Source organism: Vidua chalybeata, chromosome 6 (assembly GCF_026979565.1).
Source record: "Vidua chalybeata isolate OUT-0048 chromosome 6, bVidCha1 merged haplotype, whole genome shotgun sequence".
Taxonomy (NCBI): domain Eukaryota; kingdom Metazoa; phylum Chordata; class Aves; order Passeriformes; family Viduidae; genus Vidua; species Vidua chalybeata.
This window is the reverse complement of record NC_071535.1, coordinates 3,369,160-3,390,887: the sequence shown is the minus strand read 5'-3', so window position 1 is coordinate 3,390,887 and position 21,728 is coordinate 3,369,160. Positions and strand designations below refer to the sequence as shown.

Here is a 21,728-nt window from a genome sequence, read left to right as displayed (position 1 = left end):
CTGCTCCAGCCCCAATTCCTGCCGATTTCCAAGGAAAATCCCGTACCTAAACAGCTCCTGGGGCATGGGCATGGATGTCCTCAAAGGCACAGCAAGGCAGCTGCGTGGGGAATGCCAGGGATTTGGAAGCTCTGCCACAGGCTTTAAATAAAAATCCCCAACCCTCTGTGGAACTGTGGAGGGCTCCTCCCCTCTTGCCCACGGGACGAACATCTATTGAATTCCGATTTTTTTTTTTTTTTTTTTTGGCGTTAAGGAGTCCGAAGCCGCCTGCCAAAAAGGGGATAAATAAGGAGGCGCCACACCCCAGTGTTACAAAACCTTGTATTAATCATCTCCCTTCACTTTCAATATAGCGCAGATATGAAATATAGCCATGGTTCCTAGTTACACGGGAGGAAATGAGTAATAAATACATCGGAGCAAGTGGAAATCACGAGGGTGTTTCACTGGGAACAACATTGGAAAACTGTACACTTGCAAAGACTGGCATCTCCAAACATTAGTATTTCTTTATATCGGGAAGCTTTTACATGTAACAAACATGCTATTGCCGTATATGACCAAAAAAAAAAAAAGGAAATTAAAATTTAAAAAATAGGCATTGCTCGGCAACATTAACTAGGCAAAAATAGTTCTTTTGTGCACTAACTTTGTACAGAAAAACCAGGACAAAAGGCATGCATGGACAAGGAGAGGCTGCCCGGGAACGGCATGCAACAGAAGAGAGGTCAAAGCTCTTTAAAGTCAGCTTACAATAGGCATAAATACATCAGGGTTATATATATTAATAAGGGAGGAAGTATTCTGTTTAACATTATTAACATTCCTGTTTTTTTATGTATTTTTCTTTTTTTTTTTTTTTTCTTCCTATTCCTCCCAGAGGAATACACATTCACCTTTAAGTAAAGATAAAAGGAATACAAAAAATAAAACTCACTTTGCAAACTCTGATGACTCGTATAAAATCAACTTTAGTGTTATCGTCGCTGTGTGCAAATTATAGACGTCTGCGGGACCCACTTTCCATCAGGCACATTCCGAAAGCCAAACCCGACATGGAGAAAGGTGACAAACAGAAATCGTTTCCCTAAGCGCTGACCCAAACCGCCGCAGTTTGGGATTTTCCTGCTGGATGCTGCCCGGCCTCGGCCACCCTAAACCCCTTGGAGGGTTTCGCTGAGCTGAGCCCAACGCCAGCCCAGCCGAGCTCGGGGTGTCCCTGGGGATGGGGACGGCACGGAAGGGACAGGGTTGTGTCCCCGTGGGTGTCGCATCCGCCGGGCCCAAGGCCACTTGTGTGCGCTGGGCTGGCCGGGGGAACAGCACCAGGGAAAGGTCCCGGCGGAGCTGGGGGGAGCCCGGGGCTGGAGCTGGGCGAGCAGCGGGAGGGGGGGACTTGCCCGCCCGACCCCCAGGGCCCCGCGGCGGCGACACCTCGGACAGGACAGGGAGGGGACAGTTGCAGTGGGGCGAGCTGGGGGATACAAAAAGAAAGGCACTGCCGCTTTATTACTGAATATTTGACTTCGCAGCCTCGCTCATGCAACTGTTGGAGGATTTTTTTTAAATTTTTTTTTTTTCTTTCTATAAGTAATTTTTATTTCTTTTAGGATTCAAGCTTTCCCCCCCCACCCCCACCCCTTTTAAGCTTCTTTCCCTGGAGCTCTGCCACCCGCACTTAGCACCGGCAGCCAGAGCCAGGCAGCACTTCCCGAACACAACTGAAGCCACTTTTTTGTTGTTTTTACTCAAAAAACAAAACAAGAAACAGCAAACACAACTGAGTCGTTATTAACCTCTACACTGTCAATGGAAAATAAGCTTTTTTTTCTTCTTTTAACATCAAAAGGATAAAACAATTGAATTATTTGGTGGTTGTTAATAACAGACATTATCATGGTTCCCAGCCACAGCAAGTTAATAGGTAAAATATCCAAAATAATCTCTCTGAACAATCAGAAAACCTCCGTGTCCATAGTCAGCGAAGGAATAAATAGAATTTCAGCTCTGTAAATACACTGGAGTCTCCCTGAGGGAGGCTCCTGCTACGGCGGCTCCGCTCTCACCTCACAAGCTGGGGGTGCTCGGGGGTGACCCAGGTCCCCAGCGCCGACCCCGCTTCGCCTTCACCTCCTCACACCTCTTCCCAACCTCCCTGGCCTTCAGGTTTTCCCTTCTCCACCCTCCCCATCACCCCCCCCTCAACCTCCTGTCTGCCGGGAAGCAGGACACCAAGGAACAGCAAACATAAAACATTGCATTTGGCACTTGGGTTTTTGTATACATATATATATATATATTTCTTTTTTTTTTTTTTTTAGAAAAACAACTTAAAAACGCTGCATGACAGAAGGATTCACACGTCTCCCAACCCTGCCCGTGCTCTGGCTCCCCCTGAGCCCTGCTCCCTCTGATCCTGGCACACGATGCTGCCCATGTCCTCACAGCCCATGCTGGAAATATTGCTGCCACCCATCAGCTCAATTAACTGATTTTGTATTTGTTATTATTCCATCAGAGGAGCAGCATCGGGACCAGCGGGAGCATCACTGCAGCTCAGAGCAGTGCCAGGTCAGATTTACCAATTTAACACCAAATTTAGCTCCTGTTATAAAAAGCAGCAGTGGGTGAGGGGCAGCCCAGCCACTGCCAGCCCCACGGTTAATGCCAAGAAAACAAGGCTGTGAAGCTGCATTTTGGTGCCCTTTGTGACTTGGGTTTTATCTGGGCACTCCTTCATCCCTCATTGGCCATGCTGGAAAAGCCCCTTACAGCTGGATTTGGGCAGGCTGGGCCAGATGTGTGGAGCCAGGATGCAGGAAACTCTCCCAGTGTCCCCCAGTTCGCAGACTCCCCCCGGGACCCTCCTCTGGGCGAGATGCCCCCGCTCCATCCCCCATCCCAATGCAAGCTGGGCACAGGGACGGGCACCCCCGACCCTCCACTGCCCTGAGCACAACGCTGCCTCCACACTGCAGATCTCCTGGCTAAACTGAAAGGAAATTCTGGGGTTATTTTATTATTTCTGTTTCAATCTGGGCTCGCCGGGTCAGCCCGCACCCGAAAGCAGCGGAACTCGAGAGACGGGACTGCCGTCCCCGAAGCCCCCAGCAGGGCAGGTGGATCCTCCCCGAAGGATTTTTGGTCACACACCCCCCCACGTGGTGTTCCGTGCTCCTTGGTATCCTCCTCCAGGAGCAGGGTTTGCCCACGGTGAACCCTCCGTTGTCAGCACTCTTCTCCTCCTCCATGTCCGCCCCAACCTCCCCACGCTGCTTCACCATCGTCGCTGAGATTTCTTCTTCTTTTTTTTTTTTTTTTTTTTTGCCATCTTTTTCCCCCCCTTAGCATGGATGTAATAAATGACAACACAAATTCCAAGTCTAATGATATGTTCACAAGGACAATCTACACATTCACAAAATTAAAACAGGAGAGAGAGAGAGAGAGAGAGAGAGAGAGGAGAGGAGAGGAGAGAGGAGAAAGGATGCAAGCTATCACTGAGGCTCCCTCAAGCCCCGACCTCGCCGCTGGACCCGCAGCAGTTGTTGTCCCGGCCAGCGTCCCCGTGGCGACGCCTTCTAGATCGTGGAGGTTCTGTCGACACCATCTGCAAGTGGGAAGGGAGAATTAGGAGCAGCCCCAGTGAGTACTGGAATCCCCCAAGCTGGGGATTTGGGGTATGGACCCCCAGATCACCCCCAACCCACAGCCCCTACAGCGAGGTGGTGTTGGGGCCACCCCCACCATCTCCCATCTCCCCACACTCCAAAGCCTGTGACCCATAATAATAAAAGGGGTGCAGAATGGTTTTGGGGTGTCAGTGCTCTGCTGGTCCCTCTGTGCCACCAACTGTCCCCACCCCACAGCAGCTTCCCCAGGTCGCTGTCCCAACACCGGTCCAGGCCTTCTGCCACAACCCCACAACCTCTTTCCCAGGAGCAGAGAGGGTTTCTGGGCAGCCTGGACTTGTCACAAGGCAGGTGACAGTCTGGGACTCTCCTACAGCGCGACAAGTTCGTGTGTCCCTGACCAGGAGCCAGGGGACAGGGACAGAGATGGTCCCAGGAGCTGCCTTGCCCACAGTTCAGCCAACCCTGCAACAGCTGCACCACAGAGGATGCAAAATTTTCCTCCATCTGAGGATCATGGAAGGACAAAAATCCCCCAGGCATCCTTTCTGTCTCCCCTGAGCCCCTGTTCCCAGCACCCTGTGACAGCAGGGATGCATCCAGCCACAGCCCGATCCCAGGAACGAGGGGTCCATGACCCACCCCAAAGCCTCACAACTGACCCCGGTAGCAGCAGCCCCCTGTCCCCACCCCCTGGGGGCAGAAATCAGCACCCAACAGCACTTCCAACCCTCCAGCCCTGATCCCACCCCCCATCCCCCATCCCAAACCCCATTCCCAGGACGGAGAGTGGCGGGAGGCAGCTCCCAGAGTGGCTGTGGAACAGAGAATTCCCTGTTACCACTTGGAGCACCACAGCCACCTCCCTCCTTGACACTAAAAACAAACAGGTTTGTTACGCCTTTTTTTTTTTTTTTTTCTCCCCCGAAAGGTTTATTTTTTTTAAGAGCTATTTATAGCACAACCGGTTTGGAGAGGCTCGGGGAATGCGACCTGGAAAAAATAACTTGGAGGAACAGTACCCTGCAGAGGAACAAGACAGTTAAGCCTCGGCTGGGCACACGCCGGAGAAACGCTTCGGGTGACAGAAGTGTCCTTGTTTTCCCAGCCAGGGATGCTGCCAGGGCCCTGCTGCTTCCCACAGTCCTTGTTCTCCTGCTCCTCTCCCCGGGAAGGGCTGTTGCATCTGCAGGGAGCCTGGTGGCACTCGTCCTGTCCGAGGGTTCCTGTCCTCAACCATCGGTCACAGTCCAGGATTTCCGCAGCGAGACCCGAGCTGGTCACCGGGGACTCCGGGCGATGCCGGCGGCCGTGCTCATCCCATCGCTGGGGCCATCCCTTGTGCTTGGGGGTCCAGAGCGCCGGCAAGGGGCACCGGCAGCGTCTGGTGCCGCTGCTTTGTGCTGCACCAGGCTCTCCACTGCTCTGCTGCTGCTGCCTTTTCCATCTTCCCTGCTTGCTTTTGCCCCGGTCCTCCTCCCTCCCCGTGCCCGTTATCCGCTGGCACCCCCCGGCTGTGTGAGGACTGCCAGCACCAGGGCACGGCGCCCGGCACAGCCCCTGGCCCAGCGCCTGGCAGGGATTTAGCCCCCAGCTGTGGGGCACCCCCGGCCAAACGAGGGATCCGGTGGTGGAAGGGCACAACACTCCAAAGCCTGTGACCCATCCGAGCGCGCTGGCGGCAGGGGCTTTATCGAGAGCTAACGAGAGTAGCGAGCTAACACTAATTACCATTAGCAAGCTGAAGAGTGGCTAATTAGCACAGACTCCCCTGGTGCTGGTGCAATCCCTGCGTTCTGCTTTGCCCCCTGCCCCGGCCACCTCGCCGAGAGAAGCTGACATTCCCATCCGAACGCCCCCGGGAGCATCCCTGCATCCGGCCCCGCCGCCGTCCTGCTCTCACAGCCACAGCCTGTCCCAGCTTTTGGGGGGCACGGGGCAGGTGCTGGGGGACTCAGCAGAGGCGGCGTGGATGTGCTGGAAGAGCCCCAGGAGGAGGGAATGCTCACCGCTGAGTGCGTGCTCCGTCATGCTCAGGCACAGGGACTCCAGCCTGTTGTTGATGTCAGGTTCAGTCACCGGCACCTGGAACTCTGCAGGGAGAAAGGGAATAGGAGATCCCGGTCAGGGACTTGGCAGGGACCCTGCCTGCCTGCTCCGTGTGGGAAAACCATCTGAAAAATGCTCCAGGAGGGTCTGACAGGACTCCCAGAAAAATCATCTTCAGCAAGAGACACTCACAAAAGCAGTCATCACCCCCTGTTATCCATAAAGGATGAATCTGAGGGGGTTCAGGTGCTGAATAAAGAGATATAAGGCACAGCTGGAGCAAGAGCAGAACCCCACCCAGGGAGGGGGCAGCCCTGGTCATCTCCTGGGGATGGATGCTGTCCGTGCAGGCATGGTTAGTGCTTGGGCATGGGATGGCAGCACAGACCAGCAGAGCCACTGTCTGGCTTCTCTGGGACCGGCTTGGCTCCCACTCAGTCGCCCACATCATCACTGCCACATCCCTGGGGGGGTGAGCACAAAAAATGGGACATACACATGAAGTTTGGAGTGTTCCAACACCCCCGTCCTAATCTAAACGGCAGCAAACTTTTCCCACCCTGCAGCAAAACCTGCAAATACAGCTTGTGCTACTGTGCTGGACGGCATCTCCCGCTTTCCACTGGCTCACAGGAACATGGGATGACATCCAGGAGGTTTGAGGTCCCCCCACAGCCTGGCAAACAGTGGTTTGTGAGCCCAGCATCACATCATTGCTTATTTTCCTTGCAACTTAATCCACGTCTTTGGCTCCCCAGTCCTCCTACGCCCTCATCCACCGCAGGCTGACACGCGAAGAGAAACCCATTTATTCTCCTCCAACGCCTGAGAAATGTGCCCTTGTCCCGGTGTTTAATCAATACCCAGGAACAGCTGCTGCTCCTGCTGTAGGGAACATTTGCTGCCCAAATGCTGCAGTTTAACACTGCCGGCGTGAGGCCAGGGAGCTGCCAGCCCAAACGGAGCGCAGGGATGAGGGTGAGCTCAGCGGGGGATGGATTCCCTGTCCCGAGGTGTAAATGGTTCTGGGGTGTTGGTAGGAAAAGGCACGCTCAAAGCTAAGGAAGGGATACACAAAGAGGCTTCCTCAGGGCCAGGATGCTCCAGGTCCAGGGTCCAAGGTCAGCGGGATCCTCCCTGAATGAGAGGATGCTCCTATGCACAGGAGCACTTTGGGAGTGTTGGGGAAGGAAGCACTGACACGGCACCATTTCCCTTCACACGCACTGTGGAAAGAATTTCCCCTGAGTGCATGAAGGCAGTCCTTCCGCACCGAGGCTGTGTCCATCCAGGAGGAAAAAGTGATGGATGAGCCACCACCTGCCCTCCTGACAGGAGCCCCTCAGAAACGAGGTAGGCAAGGCACCAGCACTGTAACACACAGAGTCAAGATGGCACATACAGGGTCAAAAATCCCTCCAGCGATGTCTGTGGTTATCCCAGGAATTCAGAGATACTCCAGCAGGAACACGCTGTGCCAGCACAGGCCATGTGCCTGTGGGGAGGCTCACCAGCACAGCTCCTCTCACCTGCCCTCATCTCACCTGGCTGTGGGTGGGTGGAAAAGCACCTCTGCTGCCTACCTGGCTGCTGAAACATCAGCATGGTCTGCGGGGACGTGTGGACCGGCAGCGAGCGCGTCCTCTGCACCGAGCTGTGGCTCCGGCTGGGCATGCTGTTACTGCCCCCAGGGTTGGCAAACCACAGGTTCTGTGGGGAGCAAACACAAGGTGTGGGATGCAAAGCAAAGCCCTCTGTGCCATGGGTTTATAGCCACTTTGGGCTTGTAGAGTGACAGGATGGTTTGGGTTGGAAGGGAGCTTACAGGTAGTCTTGTTACAACCCCCTTCCACTGTCCCAGGCTGCTCCAAGCCCCATCCAGCCTGGCCTTGGACACTTCCAGGGATCCAGGGGCAGCCACAGCTTCTCTGGGCAACCTGTGCTATCTCCCTCACAGGGAAGAATTCCTTCCCAGTATATCATCTAAATCTCCCCTCTGCCAATTTAAACCCCTCCCCTCCCTCCTGCCACTATCTGCACTTGCCAAAATCCCCTCTCTCTATTTCATAAGCCACTTCAAGGACTCAGCTTTTCCCCCTCTGCTGCTTGGTTTGTCCCCCTCCCGCTGCTCCCACTTCCACATCCCACTGCACAGAGGGGAGAGCAACCCAAATGCCCGCAAACAACTTGAAGAGTGGGGGGAAAAAAAGCGGGGATTCAGACAAGTCAGAGAAGGAAAAGCAAATGAAGCTCGTGGGAAAGGGATGGAAACGCCACGGACGCCGACCAACCTGCCTGCCTTGCTTGAGGATGGCGGGGCTGGCGGCAGGGCTGCGCTGGGGGGTGCCCAGCAGCCCCGTGGGGCCCAGCAGCCCCAGCCGGGCCGTGGGGAGGTTGCGGGAGGGGATCTGGAACTGCCGGGGGTTCCTCCGTGCCAGCCCTGCCCCCGCGGATCCGGCTGTCGGGAGGGAGTTGGACTGGCCAAAGCCTCGGCTGCGGGGAGAGAGAGAGAGCGCCGGGGGTGAGACACTGACCCCTGGGAGGGGGTGCTGACCCTCCCACCCCACCCAGGGTGAGACACCGACCCCTCCAAGGGGGTTCTGTCCCTCCCACCCCACCGAGGTGGTCCCTCCATCCTGCACAGGCAGCGGGAAGGAGGCAGTCTGGGTGTGCAGCACCCTCTCCTCTTCCCGTCTGCCAGTCGCCTTCCCGCCCTTCTGCAGTTCTCAGATCCACACTGTTTTTCTTGAAAGCTTATTTTACTCCTGCAAAATGGGTCTGTTCTTAAACACAATCTAAAATAATCCAGGTAATGCCCCGGGAACTTGATTTCTTTGAGATTTCTCATTAGTGGATTCTCCAGTGTCTGATTTAAGTTCAGCTTTTGCTGTTGGGTTTTCTTTCTCCCCTTCCAGGTTTGTTTTTACAAATATGGTCACCTCTGAGACTTCTCAAGTTCTGTAAAATTTGGTTAGAATGACCTAATAAATCCAAGTTTTAGTAGGAGGGGCTGAGCTCTCCTGAAATCTCATCCTGGAAGTTCCTATACTCCCAGTTATCTCCAAAACACTGTCTTTTTTGGGAATAAAAAACCTGCAGCAAACCAGGCTTTGCAGAATGAAACCAAGGGGTGATGTTGATAAAAGTGATTTAAAAATCTTTTTTTCTTGGCACAACCCCTCCCCTATGCTTTCTAGGGTCACCTGAAATCCAGCATCACCCTGGAAGTGAGCAAACGTGGTGCTCCCAACACAGCCCTGCCTGGCTCTCTGACTGCACCTCTGGCTCTGCACCCTCTGAAAGCTTCTCGCCTTTTATTCTGCCACTTGACAGCTTTTGGAGGAAACTCCAGTGCTGGTGCCATCACCACAGGGCAGCAGGGAAAGGGCCCAGTATTGGGGACACACTGCACAGCTGGGCAGTGCTGGGTTTGGAGCCATGGAGACAGGCTGGGATCGGAGGGAAAGGCAGCGACCACACGCACAAGGACACTGCCTGCTGTGCTCCCTTCCCAGCCAGCACCTGGGATTCCACTGCTGAAGCTTTTCCAACCCTCCCCTTTCCCTAAACACAGCTCTGAACCCAGCAGAACCCCTCTGGGGGGGATGTTCCCACTTGCAGTGCTCTTGCTCTGGCCACTGCATCCATCCCTCCCCTCCCGAAATCCCGCGTACCTCCTCTGCTGCCGATAGCCTGACAGCTCCAGGAGGGATTTCCGAGGGAAAGACCGAAAGAGTTTCTGCACCTGCTGTTTCCATGACAGCAGCCGCTTCTTCTGGATCTCTGTAAACGCCTGCCCCCAAGAAAAAAAAAAGAGAGAGAGAAATAGGAAATGTATGAATAGTCTTCTGGACAAAGCCAGCAGGGATGTGCATGTGGGAGTGTGGGTAAAGAAAAGCAGCTGGAGCAGGTGATGGGGTGAGTTGAGCCCCCTCAGAAAGTCCAGGGGGAAACACTGGTCTTTCCTCAGGATTTACTCATCTCAGGTGGAGAAAATGCTGGCAGCATTCCCTATGTCCCAGTGACAGCCCAGCTTTGCCTCAAGGCTGCCAACTCCTTTTGGCAGAGCGAGGGTTTGATGGTGGGTCCTGATGGGTGGTGACACTTGTCACCTGGACGTGGCCCTAGAAATGCTGCCAGGGTGAGCAAAGCTGGGATTTGCAAAGCTGAGCTGCCCTGTGGCATCCTGCATCCTATCCCCCTTCTCAGGGCTGGGCAGAGCTTGGCTGTGATGCTGGCAGGCTCTGGGGAGGCCACCCAGGGTGAGCCTGTCACCCACCCGGGCTCCCTGCAAAGGTCACCCTGGCAGCGACAGACCTGCTCCCAGAGCTCCAGGCAGGAGGTGTGGGTGACAGGGACACCCACGTGCCACCACTGCTAACTTTAGACACCCCAGGTCTCTGTTGGAGAGCAGCAGAAGTCTCCAGAGGGCAATCTGGAGGCTAATTAGTGCCTGACTTGATTGCTCTGAACCACTCAGGAGGAGATGCTCTCTCCTGGCGCTGATTGTGCCGGAGCCAGCGCAGAGGGTGGTCCTGGGACGTGGGCTGGCTCTGGTGGGAAAAGTGCAGGCACTTTGGGAAAAGTTCCATGTCCTCCTGGCTTTGCTCTCTGATCCCAGGCCCCAGCTTCCACCACTTCTGCTCCCTGACCCCTGCCACACGGCCAGCTGATGGAAGCACTTGTTCTTCCAGGTACTGCCAGAGTAGGTAGGAGACACTGGAGGACACCAGGGACACTGGCAGGAGCGTGCCAGAGCCCTGTGACACAGCCTGGGCCATCCCAAGCCATCACCCAGCCAAGGCAGACGCGCTGGGAGCAGGAACAGATGTAAAATCCCTGTTGCAAAATCCCAAGACCACGTGGTGCGAAATGGGAGGAGGCAACGCCGAGGGATCGCCGGGTCGGTCTGATGGAAACCGCCTGCACGTTCATCCCAGGATTCTTGCTTTCATCCAGCTGCTGATGGGACTGTCACGAGCCAGATGAATTTCCCAGCTCCAGGCCTTGGCAATTAAACCAGCGTGGGGGGAAGCAACATTTCCATGCACCACGTTGGAGCTACCGCCTGCTCCAAGCCTGTTCTGTCACAATTACTATTAATACCCCCCAAAAATATTTGTGTTAGAAACCCAAAGGTTTACATAAACAGACACTTTGGAAACAGTTTCCAAGTGATGAGAACAACAGTTTTAGATGATCTGACACGACTCACCTCGTGGATTAGACATTTGTCTATGAGCTGTAAATAGGAACTTATATTCTCTTCATCGGGTCGGGAAACTAAAAGTTGTGTGCAGACTGGAAAAAAAAAAAAGAGGAGAAGGAAAATGGGGATGGGAACACCAAGATGGGGCCCAGAAGGGGTCCCACAAACACCTTGGATATCCTGTTTCCCTTGTAACCATGAGTAGGTTTTTCATCAGTAAGAAAAAACACCCTTCCCCAATTCCTGCTGTACCTTCCTATATTTAGGGCCAGATTTTGTTCTCAGTTATGATGGTGTAAATCCAGAGTAATACCACTGGAGTCCCCGAAATTAGACTTAAGCAACTCAGGGACACAGGATTAATCCCTATTCATAGGCAAGAGAGCTCTTTCTCCCATGGCCAAGTCTGCCCCCACTGCAGAGTGGTAAATTCCCACCTTCCCTGATGAATTTTAACCTCTTTTGGAATGAATGTCATTGAAGGAAGTGGGAATGAGCTCACAGAGGAATGACTTTCTCCTGTTGTAAACCCCTGAGCAGGGATGCCTCGGGGTCCAGGAGGACACCACATCTTGGCAGGGCTTGTACCACACTCTGACATTTGTCACAGGAATAAAATGGGGCCGGAGCCCCACATGTGGCTGTTTCTGCAGGGAACCAGCTGGGGACAAATTCTGCACCAGGTTCCTGTATAGAAAACATCTCAGCTATTTTGTTTGCAAAAAAGGTTGAAAATAGAGACAAGTCTGATATTTGTGGCACCCCAATGAGGTTCTTTCTGTTCCCAGTCTCCTGCAGATGAGATCCCCCCTTCCTCTTCCCCAGGGAGATCTCCCTCCATGCATCCAGCACTGACAGCTCAGGTGCCACCAGCAAGGTTAGGGCACATCTAAGCTCACACAGATTTGCTCCAAGAGCCCTGAATACAGGGGGTCAGTCCCCACCTCATCTTGCTCCTGTAGCCTCCCAGTGTGTTATCCCTGATGCAAAGCTGCACACCCTGCACTCGACATGGAATGGCAACGGAGTATTCTGGATGCCCTGCATCCAAACTGGGGCATAAAAAGGGGCTTGGACCCACTGATTTGCACTGCAAATGGCTCGTGCCCAGCCCATGCACCACTGCTACCCTGCTCCAAGCAGAGTAAATCCAAGGGATGCTACTCAAAACACCTCTGGATCAGTGGGATGACCCCAGAGCTCTGGATGGGAAGAGAGAGGACATCTTCCACTCCTGACCTTGGGAAAAGTTGTGATTTCTGCCTCTGACCTGGGGCAGGGAGAGGATGCTTTCCACCTTGGATCTGGGGCTTGGAATGCATGCTATCCACCTTAGACCTCGGACAGGCAGCTTGAGCCATCGCTGCCCTTCCCCAAAATCACAACCCACCTGCCCTACCTTCTTACCTTTAACCCCAGCACGACAGGACCTCCAAAAACCATCACCCCTCCGACTGGGACCAGCAGGAGCTCAGGGAAAGGCGGCTGCCACCACGCACCCCCTGCCCCAAAGCAGCCCTCCCTAGAGATGAGTCCCCAGGTCACCGGGGACAAGTGGCAGCTGCTCACCTTTCCCCATCACCCGGGTGAACTGCCCGGGCAGGTCACCCTCAGGCAAAGGGGCCCCTCCCGACTCGCCCTCGCATCCCGGCAGATGGTGCTGCTGCATCCCGGCCGCCGCGGAGTCCTTGCAGTCCGAGCCTTGGCTGTCCGAGCCCAGCAGGGAGGAGGGGTGGTGCGAGTCCACGTCCCGGCTGTGCTCCTCCGTGCTGGAGTTTTGGGAAGAGTAGGCTTTGATGGGGGTGAGGATCATTTGGTGCAGCTCCTGCAGCGGGACACGCAAGTTGCCGCCTTCCAGGATGTCCTGCGGATGGAAGTGGAGAGAGGAGGGTTTGTCTTTGCAAGGACAACGGGGCATCAGCTGTAAACCAGACCCCTCCTGTGACCCCCTGAGAATTCCCAGCTTTGCTCCTGCTTCAGGATCCTGCTGCATTCCACAGTCAACAGCCACGTTTCATTCATCAAGTCTGTTCTTTTTATCAGGGCACTGCTGCAGGGACTCTGTCTGATTATCCATGGATGTGTTCAGACCTGAATCCCCAGAGATAAATGTGCCCCCATCAACCACTGGGACCCAAACCCAACAACAATCCAGCTTCAATGTTTCCACATTTCCACCCGGGAAATGGCAAGTCCATGGAAGTGACTGAGCCTGGGAGATTTCAATGCCCAGAGCAGCAAATATCTTGGCTCCCCAGCAATCCTACAATCCCAACATTTCAGCTCTATTTCATTGGAATTGCATTAACATGGGCTCATTTCCCATTTCCAGCATCGCCTTCAAGCCTGGCTCCCATTAGCTGCTCTGCCCCAAAACTGCTTGCCATGACATCCTCGTGCTCTGGGATCATCTCAGAGCCCAGGACCACGCTGGGATGCAGGAGCCTGTCCTGTGGCAGCTGTGGGGACATCCCTGTCCACTCTGGGGTGGGCTGGGAGAGTGGCTGCAGAGGGCACTGGGAGGGTTTCAAGGGGAGCAGGTGGTTTGTGATCAGACACGGAAGGAGACACCACAAGGTGAACTGATACTCCCACAGCAAAACCATTCAGCTTGGAGATCCTGGGGCAGATCCACCCCAGGAGGGAGAGAATTTGGGTGCACCTCAGCCTCGCTCCTGGTGTGGATCAAAAACTCCATTTCTCTGGTCAGATCCTCATCCCACTGATGGGAAATAACTGCATTTTGTTTTTTATGTAGCCTGGACCAGAACTGCAGGCTCCACTGCAGGCTCCTGCACGGTCTGGCTCATGGAACACTGCTTGGAAAGAGGCAACTTTTGGAGTGAATCCTGATGTGCTGAAGGAAGGGACACTAAGTGGGCACATGGGATGTGTGCAAGCCCTGAAACAGTTGTTGATTCTAATTCCTGCTGCATTCCCAGCTCGCTCTTGGACGTCTCAGCTCCATTTCTCACAAAGATCTGGTGTCAGCCTGCTGGGCACTGTTTGTCTGGGAGACAATCCTGCCCTGCTAACTTACAGAGAGGGGTGGAGCAGCTCTTTCCAAGAAAGCAGCAGTGTTTAGCAGCGAGACACTGCCCAGAAACGTCAAGTCCCACACATGCTCTTGTTTAGCAAAAACTGGATGGGAAGCCTGGAAAAGCAGAGACGTCTCCTCCCAGGGACAGCAGCTCACAGGCAACTCTGAGCCCCAGCAAAGTGGGACAGGGTCACAGTGCCACAGCCCAAACCCACCCCAGAGGGCTCCAAACCAGTCCCTGCCACTCTCCTCCTGTATTTTACAGCGTGCCTGGCTGGCTGTGCCAGCTGAGCTGGGCTCCAGCTCCTGCACAGCACCACTCAATCAATACCAGATTCCCAAATCCCGGCGGAGAAGAGGAGGAAGAGGCTCTGCAATCGCCTGGAAAACACAGGGCTGCAGCCAGCTCCATCCAGCTCTTGGATTTAATAGTTATTATTAATAACGGAGGTAAATATGGCTTTATTAGCTCCTGCCATACTCTGAGCACAAGCCCATATTATAAATAAATAGTGAAGCAGTGAGCTAAGGAAAACACCAATAAATAGCAACACACCACAGAAGTATTTAAAAGCCCCTAGTGGGAGGCTCTGCAAGTTGCTGTTTGAAGATGGTGCAATTAAATATAATATAATACAGCAATAATAAATAGGGAGAGGTTGGGTGAGCTGCTCCCAGCTAGGCTCTGGTGCTGCTACTTCCCCAAAAGCCCTTTCTGCAGGGTTTAAGCTTTTGTTGAAGTGATAAAGAAGTTTCTATTTATTCTCCTTGGAAATTCAAGATGTTGCTCAGGCACTGATGTGGGTGTCTGGTGTTTTATCTGAGGGCAGATATGCCCATATGATGTTCCAGGAAAGCTCGAGTCTTTCTGAGCACCCTGGAGCTGGCCAGGGCTACGGGGTACATCCATGCCAGCTGTGTGAGGTGTGGGAGATGCATTAGGAACCACTCTGCAAAACACAGCTTTGAGCCATGTGGTCTAGTGGGAAGTGTCTCCCCCACCAGGGCAGAGGGTTGGGACTTTAAGGTCCCTGCCATCCCAAACCATTCTGGAATTCTGTGAAATAAAACCTGCATCAGAGCCCCACAATATGTGTAAGCAAAGAGTACTTCACCCCAGAATTACTTCCTGGCTTCTTAAAAACACAAGAAATACAAAAATGGTTGTGACTACTTACCCCTTCTAGAGATTTGAGCAGGTTTTGTCTTTCTTTTAGCTTTTGGATACTGATGACTATTTTGTGTCTCGCGCCTTTGGTAACGTTCTGCAAAAACAGGACAAAACTTGATGTTAACACTTCCACAGGGCAGCTGGCCCAACCCAAACCCTTCCTCTCCTAAACAGAAAGGGCTGCTGGAAATTAATTACATTTTCGAGTGCAGGGATTTGTGGGGGACATAGAAAATCACCCAGAGACTTGCTGAGGATAGAGATTTGCAGCTAGTCTGTCCCTCCCTGGTGCACCTCACACATGGAGAGCAACGGTGTTCCCATTCCTCTTTATCCCAAGGATAACACAAAACTGAACCTGAAAGCAGTGTGGGGTGGAACCAGATAATCTTTAAGGTCACTTCCAACCCCAACAAGCAATATTCTCTGAGTCTATGACATTTTCAAAGGCAGTCAGCCATCAAAGCCCCACTGCCTTTAAGGGAGTTGGCTACCCCAGGTTGCACCCCTGAAACTCCTGACCTTAATCCCAGCTGGGAAAAAAACCCCAAGCACAGCTCCCAGTGATGGAACTTCAATGTCGGGACTCCAGCAAGAACACAGGGACAAGGTTTTCCTCAGGTAAAATGCGATATTTTTTCTACTCCCCAAGACCCAATTTCCCTTTTTCTGCTTCCCAACCACGGGAAGACACAGAAAGGGGCTTTGGAAGTTGTCACCCCCTAGGTGAGGTGGGACGTACTTGTGCCTCGAGCTGGCATTCGGTGAGGGCCATCATCTCCTCGTACGTCATCTGGGAGAAGAGGGCGGCGTACTTGTGCAGCCGGAGGCTCTTCAGCCAGGCTGGGACATCTGGAGCACAAAGGCAAGGACAAGGAGAGCTCCCTTGAATTCATGGAACAGCACAACAGCGAGCAACAGCATCAACACCGACACGAGGGGCATCCCTAGGAACACCTCACTGAGCTTCACAGACCTTTGGGAGGACACAGAGCTGTGGATGTGGATGGGACACAGCCCCTGGATGGGGAGACAGAGCTGTGGATGTGACACAGCCCCTGGATGGGGACACAGGGCTGTAGATGTGGATGGGACACAGCCCCTGGATGGGGAGACAGAGCTGTGGATGTGGATGGGACACAGCCCCTGGATGGGGAGACAGAGCTGTGGATGTGGATGGGACACAGACCCTGGATGGGGAGACAGAGCTGTGGATGTGGATGGGACACAGCCCCTGGATGGGGAGACAGAGCTGTGGATGTGGATGGGACACAGCCCCTGGAGAAGGACACAGAGCTGTGGATGTGGATGGGACACAGCCCCTGGATGGGGACACAGGGCTGTGGATGTGGATGGGACAAGGAACCAGCCCCTGGATGGGGACACAGGGCTGTGGATGTAGATGGGACAAGGAACCAGCCCCCCTGGATAAGGACACATCCTCAGAAGTTGAGTTTCTGTGGGAAAGCCACTGGGAATTAGCCCATGGGGAGCTGGCATTGTGCCACTGCACACCAAGCTCCTCTCTGCTGTTTTCCCAGGAGCATGGGAACTGCTGAAGCTCATGGAGTGGTTGAGCTTAGGACAAGGAAAGGGCTGTTTTGTGGATGGTAGACACTGATTTATGGCATGAGGGATGGTGGCACGTGCTGAAAATGGAACTGGCTGCTTAAACAGAACTAGAGAAATGGGTTTGGGATGGAAAAATGATGTGCCATCAAAGATGGCACCCTGCTTCAAAGGGTGATGTGGGACCTAAAATGCACTGACTGAAATGACTTCTTCCTTCCCAGTTGTTGCCTGCAGTGTAGCCCCTCTATGCCCAGCTGGAGGGGTACCCAAAAGTACATTTATCCTCCTGACATCAACATGGTTTCAAGGGGAATCCTTCCTCTGTGACATTCAAAACCCCACAGAGGGACACCTCCATGATGAGGTGTCCTCCATGGAGAAGGCAATGTGACAACAAGCAGGTTCTGCAGGTTCTGGGGGTTCTGCAGGTTTGGGGGTCTGTGGTGACACCCCACCAGGGAGGGGGGCCCTGCAGGTGTCTGTGCTGCAGCACAGCGCTGGGCCTGTGGCAATATTTTTCATTTGTAAAGGCTTCAAATGCTTGGCCAAATCGAGACCTGCTTTATTCAGCACCTACAGCCCAACAGGAGCTGTGCCACAGCCTTCCCAGCTGATGTGCTCTCCTCCCAGCAATACCTTGTCCATAGTCCTTGTCCCCTTCCCTACCAGTGAGACACTCAGGAGCTCATTCCCATGCTGGGACATCCATCTCATGGTGTGGATCCAGAAAATCCCACACTTTTGAGCACCACATGCAAGCCAGGGATTGTCCATGACTTCTTCCTGAACCAAGGTCTCATCACTGGAAGGGACAGGGCAGGAGGGACCTTGGTTTGGTTCCCTAAGGCAATCCATACATCTGCCAGAAGTCTCCTGCTGCCCAGGCTGGTCCCAACCCCACCCTGCATCCCAGCAGAGGATGCAAACAATCCCAGTGTGCTGCATCCCGCTCACACTCTCCAAATCCCAGACACACATCGACATTCACGTGTCAGTGAAACTCCTCAAGTGCTGCACAGGAGATCAACCCCACACCAAACCTGGGGAAAAGCAATTACTGAGCACAGAGGGGCTGAAATTCACCGTCTTCCAAAAGTTCTGACATGCAACAGTCCCGAAGTCTCCTACCAGCACCCTCTTAAGCTGATTTTTGTTTAAAATAAATAAAAAATTTCTTATCAAAAAAAGCCCCATTTCAGCACAGGCTCAAATTTCAACATCATTTTAACACAAACCCACACCATTCTAGTGACAGCACATTAAAATTCTCCCTGATCCCACACCCCCATGGGACACCTGCCTTTGGCACACATCCATACCAATGGCAAAGCCCACAGGGACATTTCCAGAAAAGAGATGCAACTTCACATAGACATTGAACCCTGCAGGAAACCCATCTCCAGCCTTTGCACAAGCAGCTCTTTGCCCTTGCATCAGCCTGTGGGAATCATGCCTTAATTCTGGGGAGAGTGATGGTCCCAGAGCCCCCCTGCCAGCCAGCAGAGATGGCAATCCTGGGAGCAGGCTGGGGAGAAGGAGCCAGTGTGTTGTGTGTGGTGGAACCTTCCCCCTTCCCACAGGGAAGAGGTAACCAGGAAGGTGCAAGGACATCCAAGGTGATTTAATGGTCCTTGGAAAGTCAAACTTCCCAATGCTCTCCACGGATGGGTGAACCGCCTTCCTGCAGAGCTACTCTTTAATCAGCAATTACCAGGAGCTAATTGCAAAGTCATGGCACGGCTGTCAGGAAATTTAGAAGGAAATCAACTCACCCTGCCATATTTACACACAGGACACCTTGGATATACTCCCAGCAGAAACCCCTGGCTCTACCCAGACTTTCCTCCTGATGCTCCCCAAGCTGTGCCCCAGGAATCACAGAATCCTGGAATGGTTTGGGTTGGAAGGGACCTTAAAGATTATTTAATTCCAACCCCCTGACATGGGCAGGGACATGGGAAGGGACAGACAGACAGACAGACAGACGGGCTCCATGGAGAACCAAGTGTCCATATCTTCCCCTGGAGAAACCAAGAGCTAGGATAAAGCCAAAGGGCATTTTCCCTTCAGCATGAAGATAGATGGAAAGAAAAGAAGTGGGAGACCTGAGACCATAAAGATAAACAGAAAGGAAAGAAATAGGTGACACTGGGGGAGATAAACTGGTAAGGCAGATGGGGATCTGCCATGGGTTCCTCACATTCCAGATCCCGTGGGTCTGGATCCTCCTGGATGCCCTGGAGGGTGCTAAAGAAGGAACCAGCTGACCAGGAGCAGGGGTGACACCCAGCCACAAGAGCCTGCAGGCACTCAGGGAGACGTGGCTGCAATTCAGAGAACGGACTTGGCAGCGGGAGCTGCCGGCCTGGATGGAACACGAGGCAGCCCCATAAAAATGCACCAAGTTGTGCTGTGTTTCTGTAGGAACAAGAAACGGCACGATCGGAGTGCAGGGAACGGGCAGTCCTCTCTTTTTTTTTTTGTTTTTTTTCAGGAAAGCTGTGGGGATACAATGGGTCATATGCAGCCCACGGTGCTTTGTTATATGAGGACGATGAGCTACACAGCCACAGGAATGCTGTCTGGAGGCAAACAAGCCTCTGCTCTGCTTCCAAGTCCAGTTTTTGGGCAACACACCTTCAATAAAACACAGACCTTTTGGAAAAAAACCTGGCAGAGAGAAGCAGGAACAACCCCAAGTTTAGAAAACATCATCTGGGAAGACAGGGGAATGGTTCAGCCTGAAGAAATCCCAGCTGAGGGGGAGGACACGGCAGGCACAGACACCAGTGGTTGTGAACATCTGTTCTGCACGTCCCTGGACCTGGGGACAAAAGCCATTTGGCTGAGTCAGCAATGGGGGGAATCATGTTTGGAAGTCTGGAAAGGGACAGCCCGAGGAAAGGTGGACATATCCCAGCTGCACTCAGCAGCAGGGGGATGTGTTAATACATGGGGGTTATTTAATTGATCATTGCTCGTGGACAGCCTCTGGGTTTTGTGGATTTGGCCACACAGGTTGATTGCACAGCACTGGGAAGTTCCTATCCATGCAGATCCCAGAGCTGCAGCTGTGGAACACAGGGAGCCAAGCTCCCCGTGGTCTCCTCCCCTGCTCCTTCTGCAGAAACCTGGAGAAATGTAGTGTTAAACAGCCCTCCCCTAGGAACACTTGCTCCCAAAAAGTTCTCCCTGGCCAGACAGACTGCAGGACCCAACCTGCCTCTATTACATTCCCTAGAACCATGAGGGGATTTTCATGCATTTATTTCATGCACATCAAAGCCATCCAGAGCCAAGCCAAACACAGTCCCACATCAAACAGATTTATCCATATCTCAATTTGTCTGCAATTAGACTAAAATCAGACCTTGTGACTGTTAAAAAATACAGTTATTTGCCTATTCTGATACTCCACTGCTTTGCACACAATCGAGCTGCTTTGCATTAATACAAATTGGAGTTGTTTAAATCAGTCTGAGAGCTGCAGGGTCATTTTCAGTCTGTTCCCAGGAACACACAGTCCGTGTGTTTGCCCAGTTTTTAGCCTGAAGTTTGCTCTGCATCTTTGACTGCAGCAAGTGGGGTTCATTTCTGCCTTGTTTACCACCAGAATCACATATATTCATTGCCAAAATCTCTGTGAAATGTAGGTATAACAGGAAAACCAACCGAAACACACAGGTTAAATTCACTGCAAACAAGAATCCCAAGCCAAAACTTCCCCAAATACTTGGTGGGTACCAAACACTGCAATGGTAAATCACACATGGCTCACTAAGCTTGCTCTAAGCTATTTTTCACTGTCATAAAATAGAAAAAAAAAAAAAAGACAAAAAAGAGCACCACTCGCAGCCAAAAGCCACAGGCAATGGAAAAAAAATCCAGCTTTTTGGAAAGCTGGCAGCTCACAGGATTCTGGGGCAAAACCAGCCCACCGGCACCCAAGTGCAAGACGTCAGATCAGGACCAGCTGCTACTTAAAAAGAAAACCCAACGCGCTCCCCTAAAGCTCAATTCCTAAGGCGGGAAGAGAACGCCGGGAGGCCCCAAAACCCCAACCGAGAGCCCCGCGCTGCCGGGAGCACGGGAGGCTCTTCCCCTCCTGCCTCTGGGTGCTGGGGAGGGGGGGTGGGGGTCGGGGTCTGGTTTGTCACTCACCTTTCATCCCACTCCCTTCCTCCTGGAATGTGTTACGAGCGGAAGGCTGATCTTCTAAATGTTCACTCCCACCACTTCCCGAAGAGGCTACACTGCTTTGTGGAGACAGGGGGGCATGATCGGAAGGGATGCACTGGGGTCCTCTAGCTCGTAAGTCCTCATGAGACATCCATCCATGTCCTAGAGGTTGGTTTGGCACATTCATGGGTGGGGTAAGGGACACAGAGCGTTTCAAAGGGCTGTGGTGTGTCTGGCCTGAGAGAACTGAAAAAAAAAAAAAAAAAAAAAAATAAAATCAAAGAGGTTATTCCCCCCTCGCGGCCCGGGATGCAGCGGAGTCCCCCGAAAAAGAAAAAAAAAAAAATCAAATGAAATTATAAAATGCGTGGTGGTAGTTGGCCATGGTGCCTGGCTGATGGCTTTGCAGCACCCCTGAGCCCTACCCTGAGCTCTCTGCTTTGCCTCCTGGGAAGCAAAAAGGATGGGAGCACCTGCAAGGAGATGGGGTCACACGAGCTACGTTGGGCTGCTCAAGGGAAGGTGTTGTGTGGATTCCATCTTTAGGGAAAAAACATCAGTTGAGCAGTTCTGGAGTGTAAAAATCCCCAGGATGGGGATGTCCCTACAGAGATCCAAGGGAAGCTGCTCTGTCTCTCCCTCTGGGTTAGCACCTGGCTTGTGCCCTGAAGCAGGAGCACTTACACATCTCCCAAAATCACTGCAGGGGTACTTCTCATCCATAGGAATGTCTCAGCCTTGTTGAGTCCTACTAAAATCACAGGATCATGGGATGGTTTGTGTTGGAAAGGACCTTACAGATCTCATTCTAACCCCCTGCCATGAGCAGGGACACATTCCACTAGACCAGGTTGCTCCAAGCCCTGTCCAAGC

General features: G+C 52.9%; 1 protein-coding gene across 6 annotated transcripts in view; it reads right to left on the bottom strand.

Moving 5' to 3' along the window:
* Window positions 1-310: 310 nt before the first annotated feature.
* Window positions 311-21,728, bottom strand: part of SAMD4A (sterile alpha motif domain containing 4A) — a 98,718-nt gene continuing 77,300 nt past the window's right edge. For 2 of the 6 annotated variants that reach the window (XM_053945510.1, XM_053945511.1), the window contains exons 4-12: window positions 20,838-21,101; window positions 15,847-15,956; window positions 15,112-15,198; window positions 12,463-12,757; window positions 10,900-10,985; window positions 9,359-9,477; window positions 7,976-8,177; window positions 7,268-7,394; window positions 4,493-5,728 (exon numbers count right to left, since the gene is read on the bottom strand). In XM_053945510.1, the coding sequence (XP_053801485.1) occupies window positions 5,535-5,728; window positions 7,268-7,394; window positions 7,976-8,177; window positions 9,359-9,477; window positions 10,900-10,985; window positions 12,463-12,757; window positions 15,112-15,198; window positions 15,847-15,956; window positions 20,838-21,101 (1,484 nt within the window). In that variant the 3' untranslated portion in view covers window positions 4,493-5,534. Of the gene's footprint in view, window positions 3,614-4,492; window positions 5,729-7,267; window positions 7,395-7,975; window positions 8,178-9,358; window positions 9,478-10,899; window positions 10,986-12,462; window positions 12,758-15,111; window positions 15,199-15,846; window positions 15,957-20,837; window positions 21,102-21,728 lie in introns of those variants that run through there. The other 4 variants (XR_008431419.1, XM_053945512.1, XM_053945514.1 and 1 more) reach the window with 4 other exon arrangements.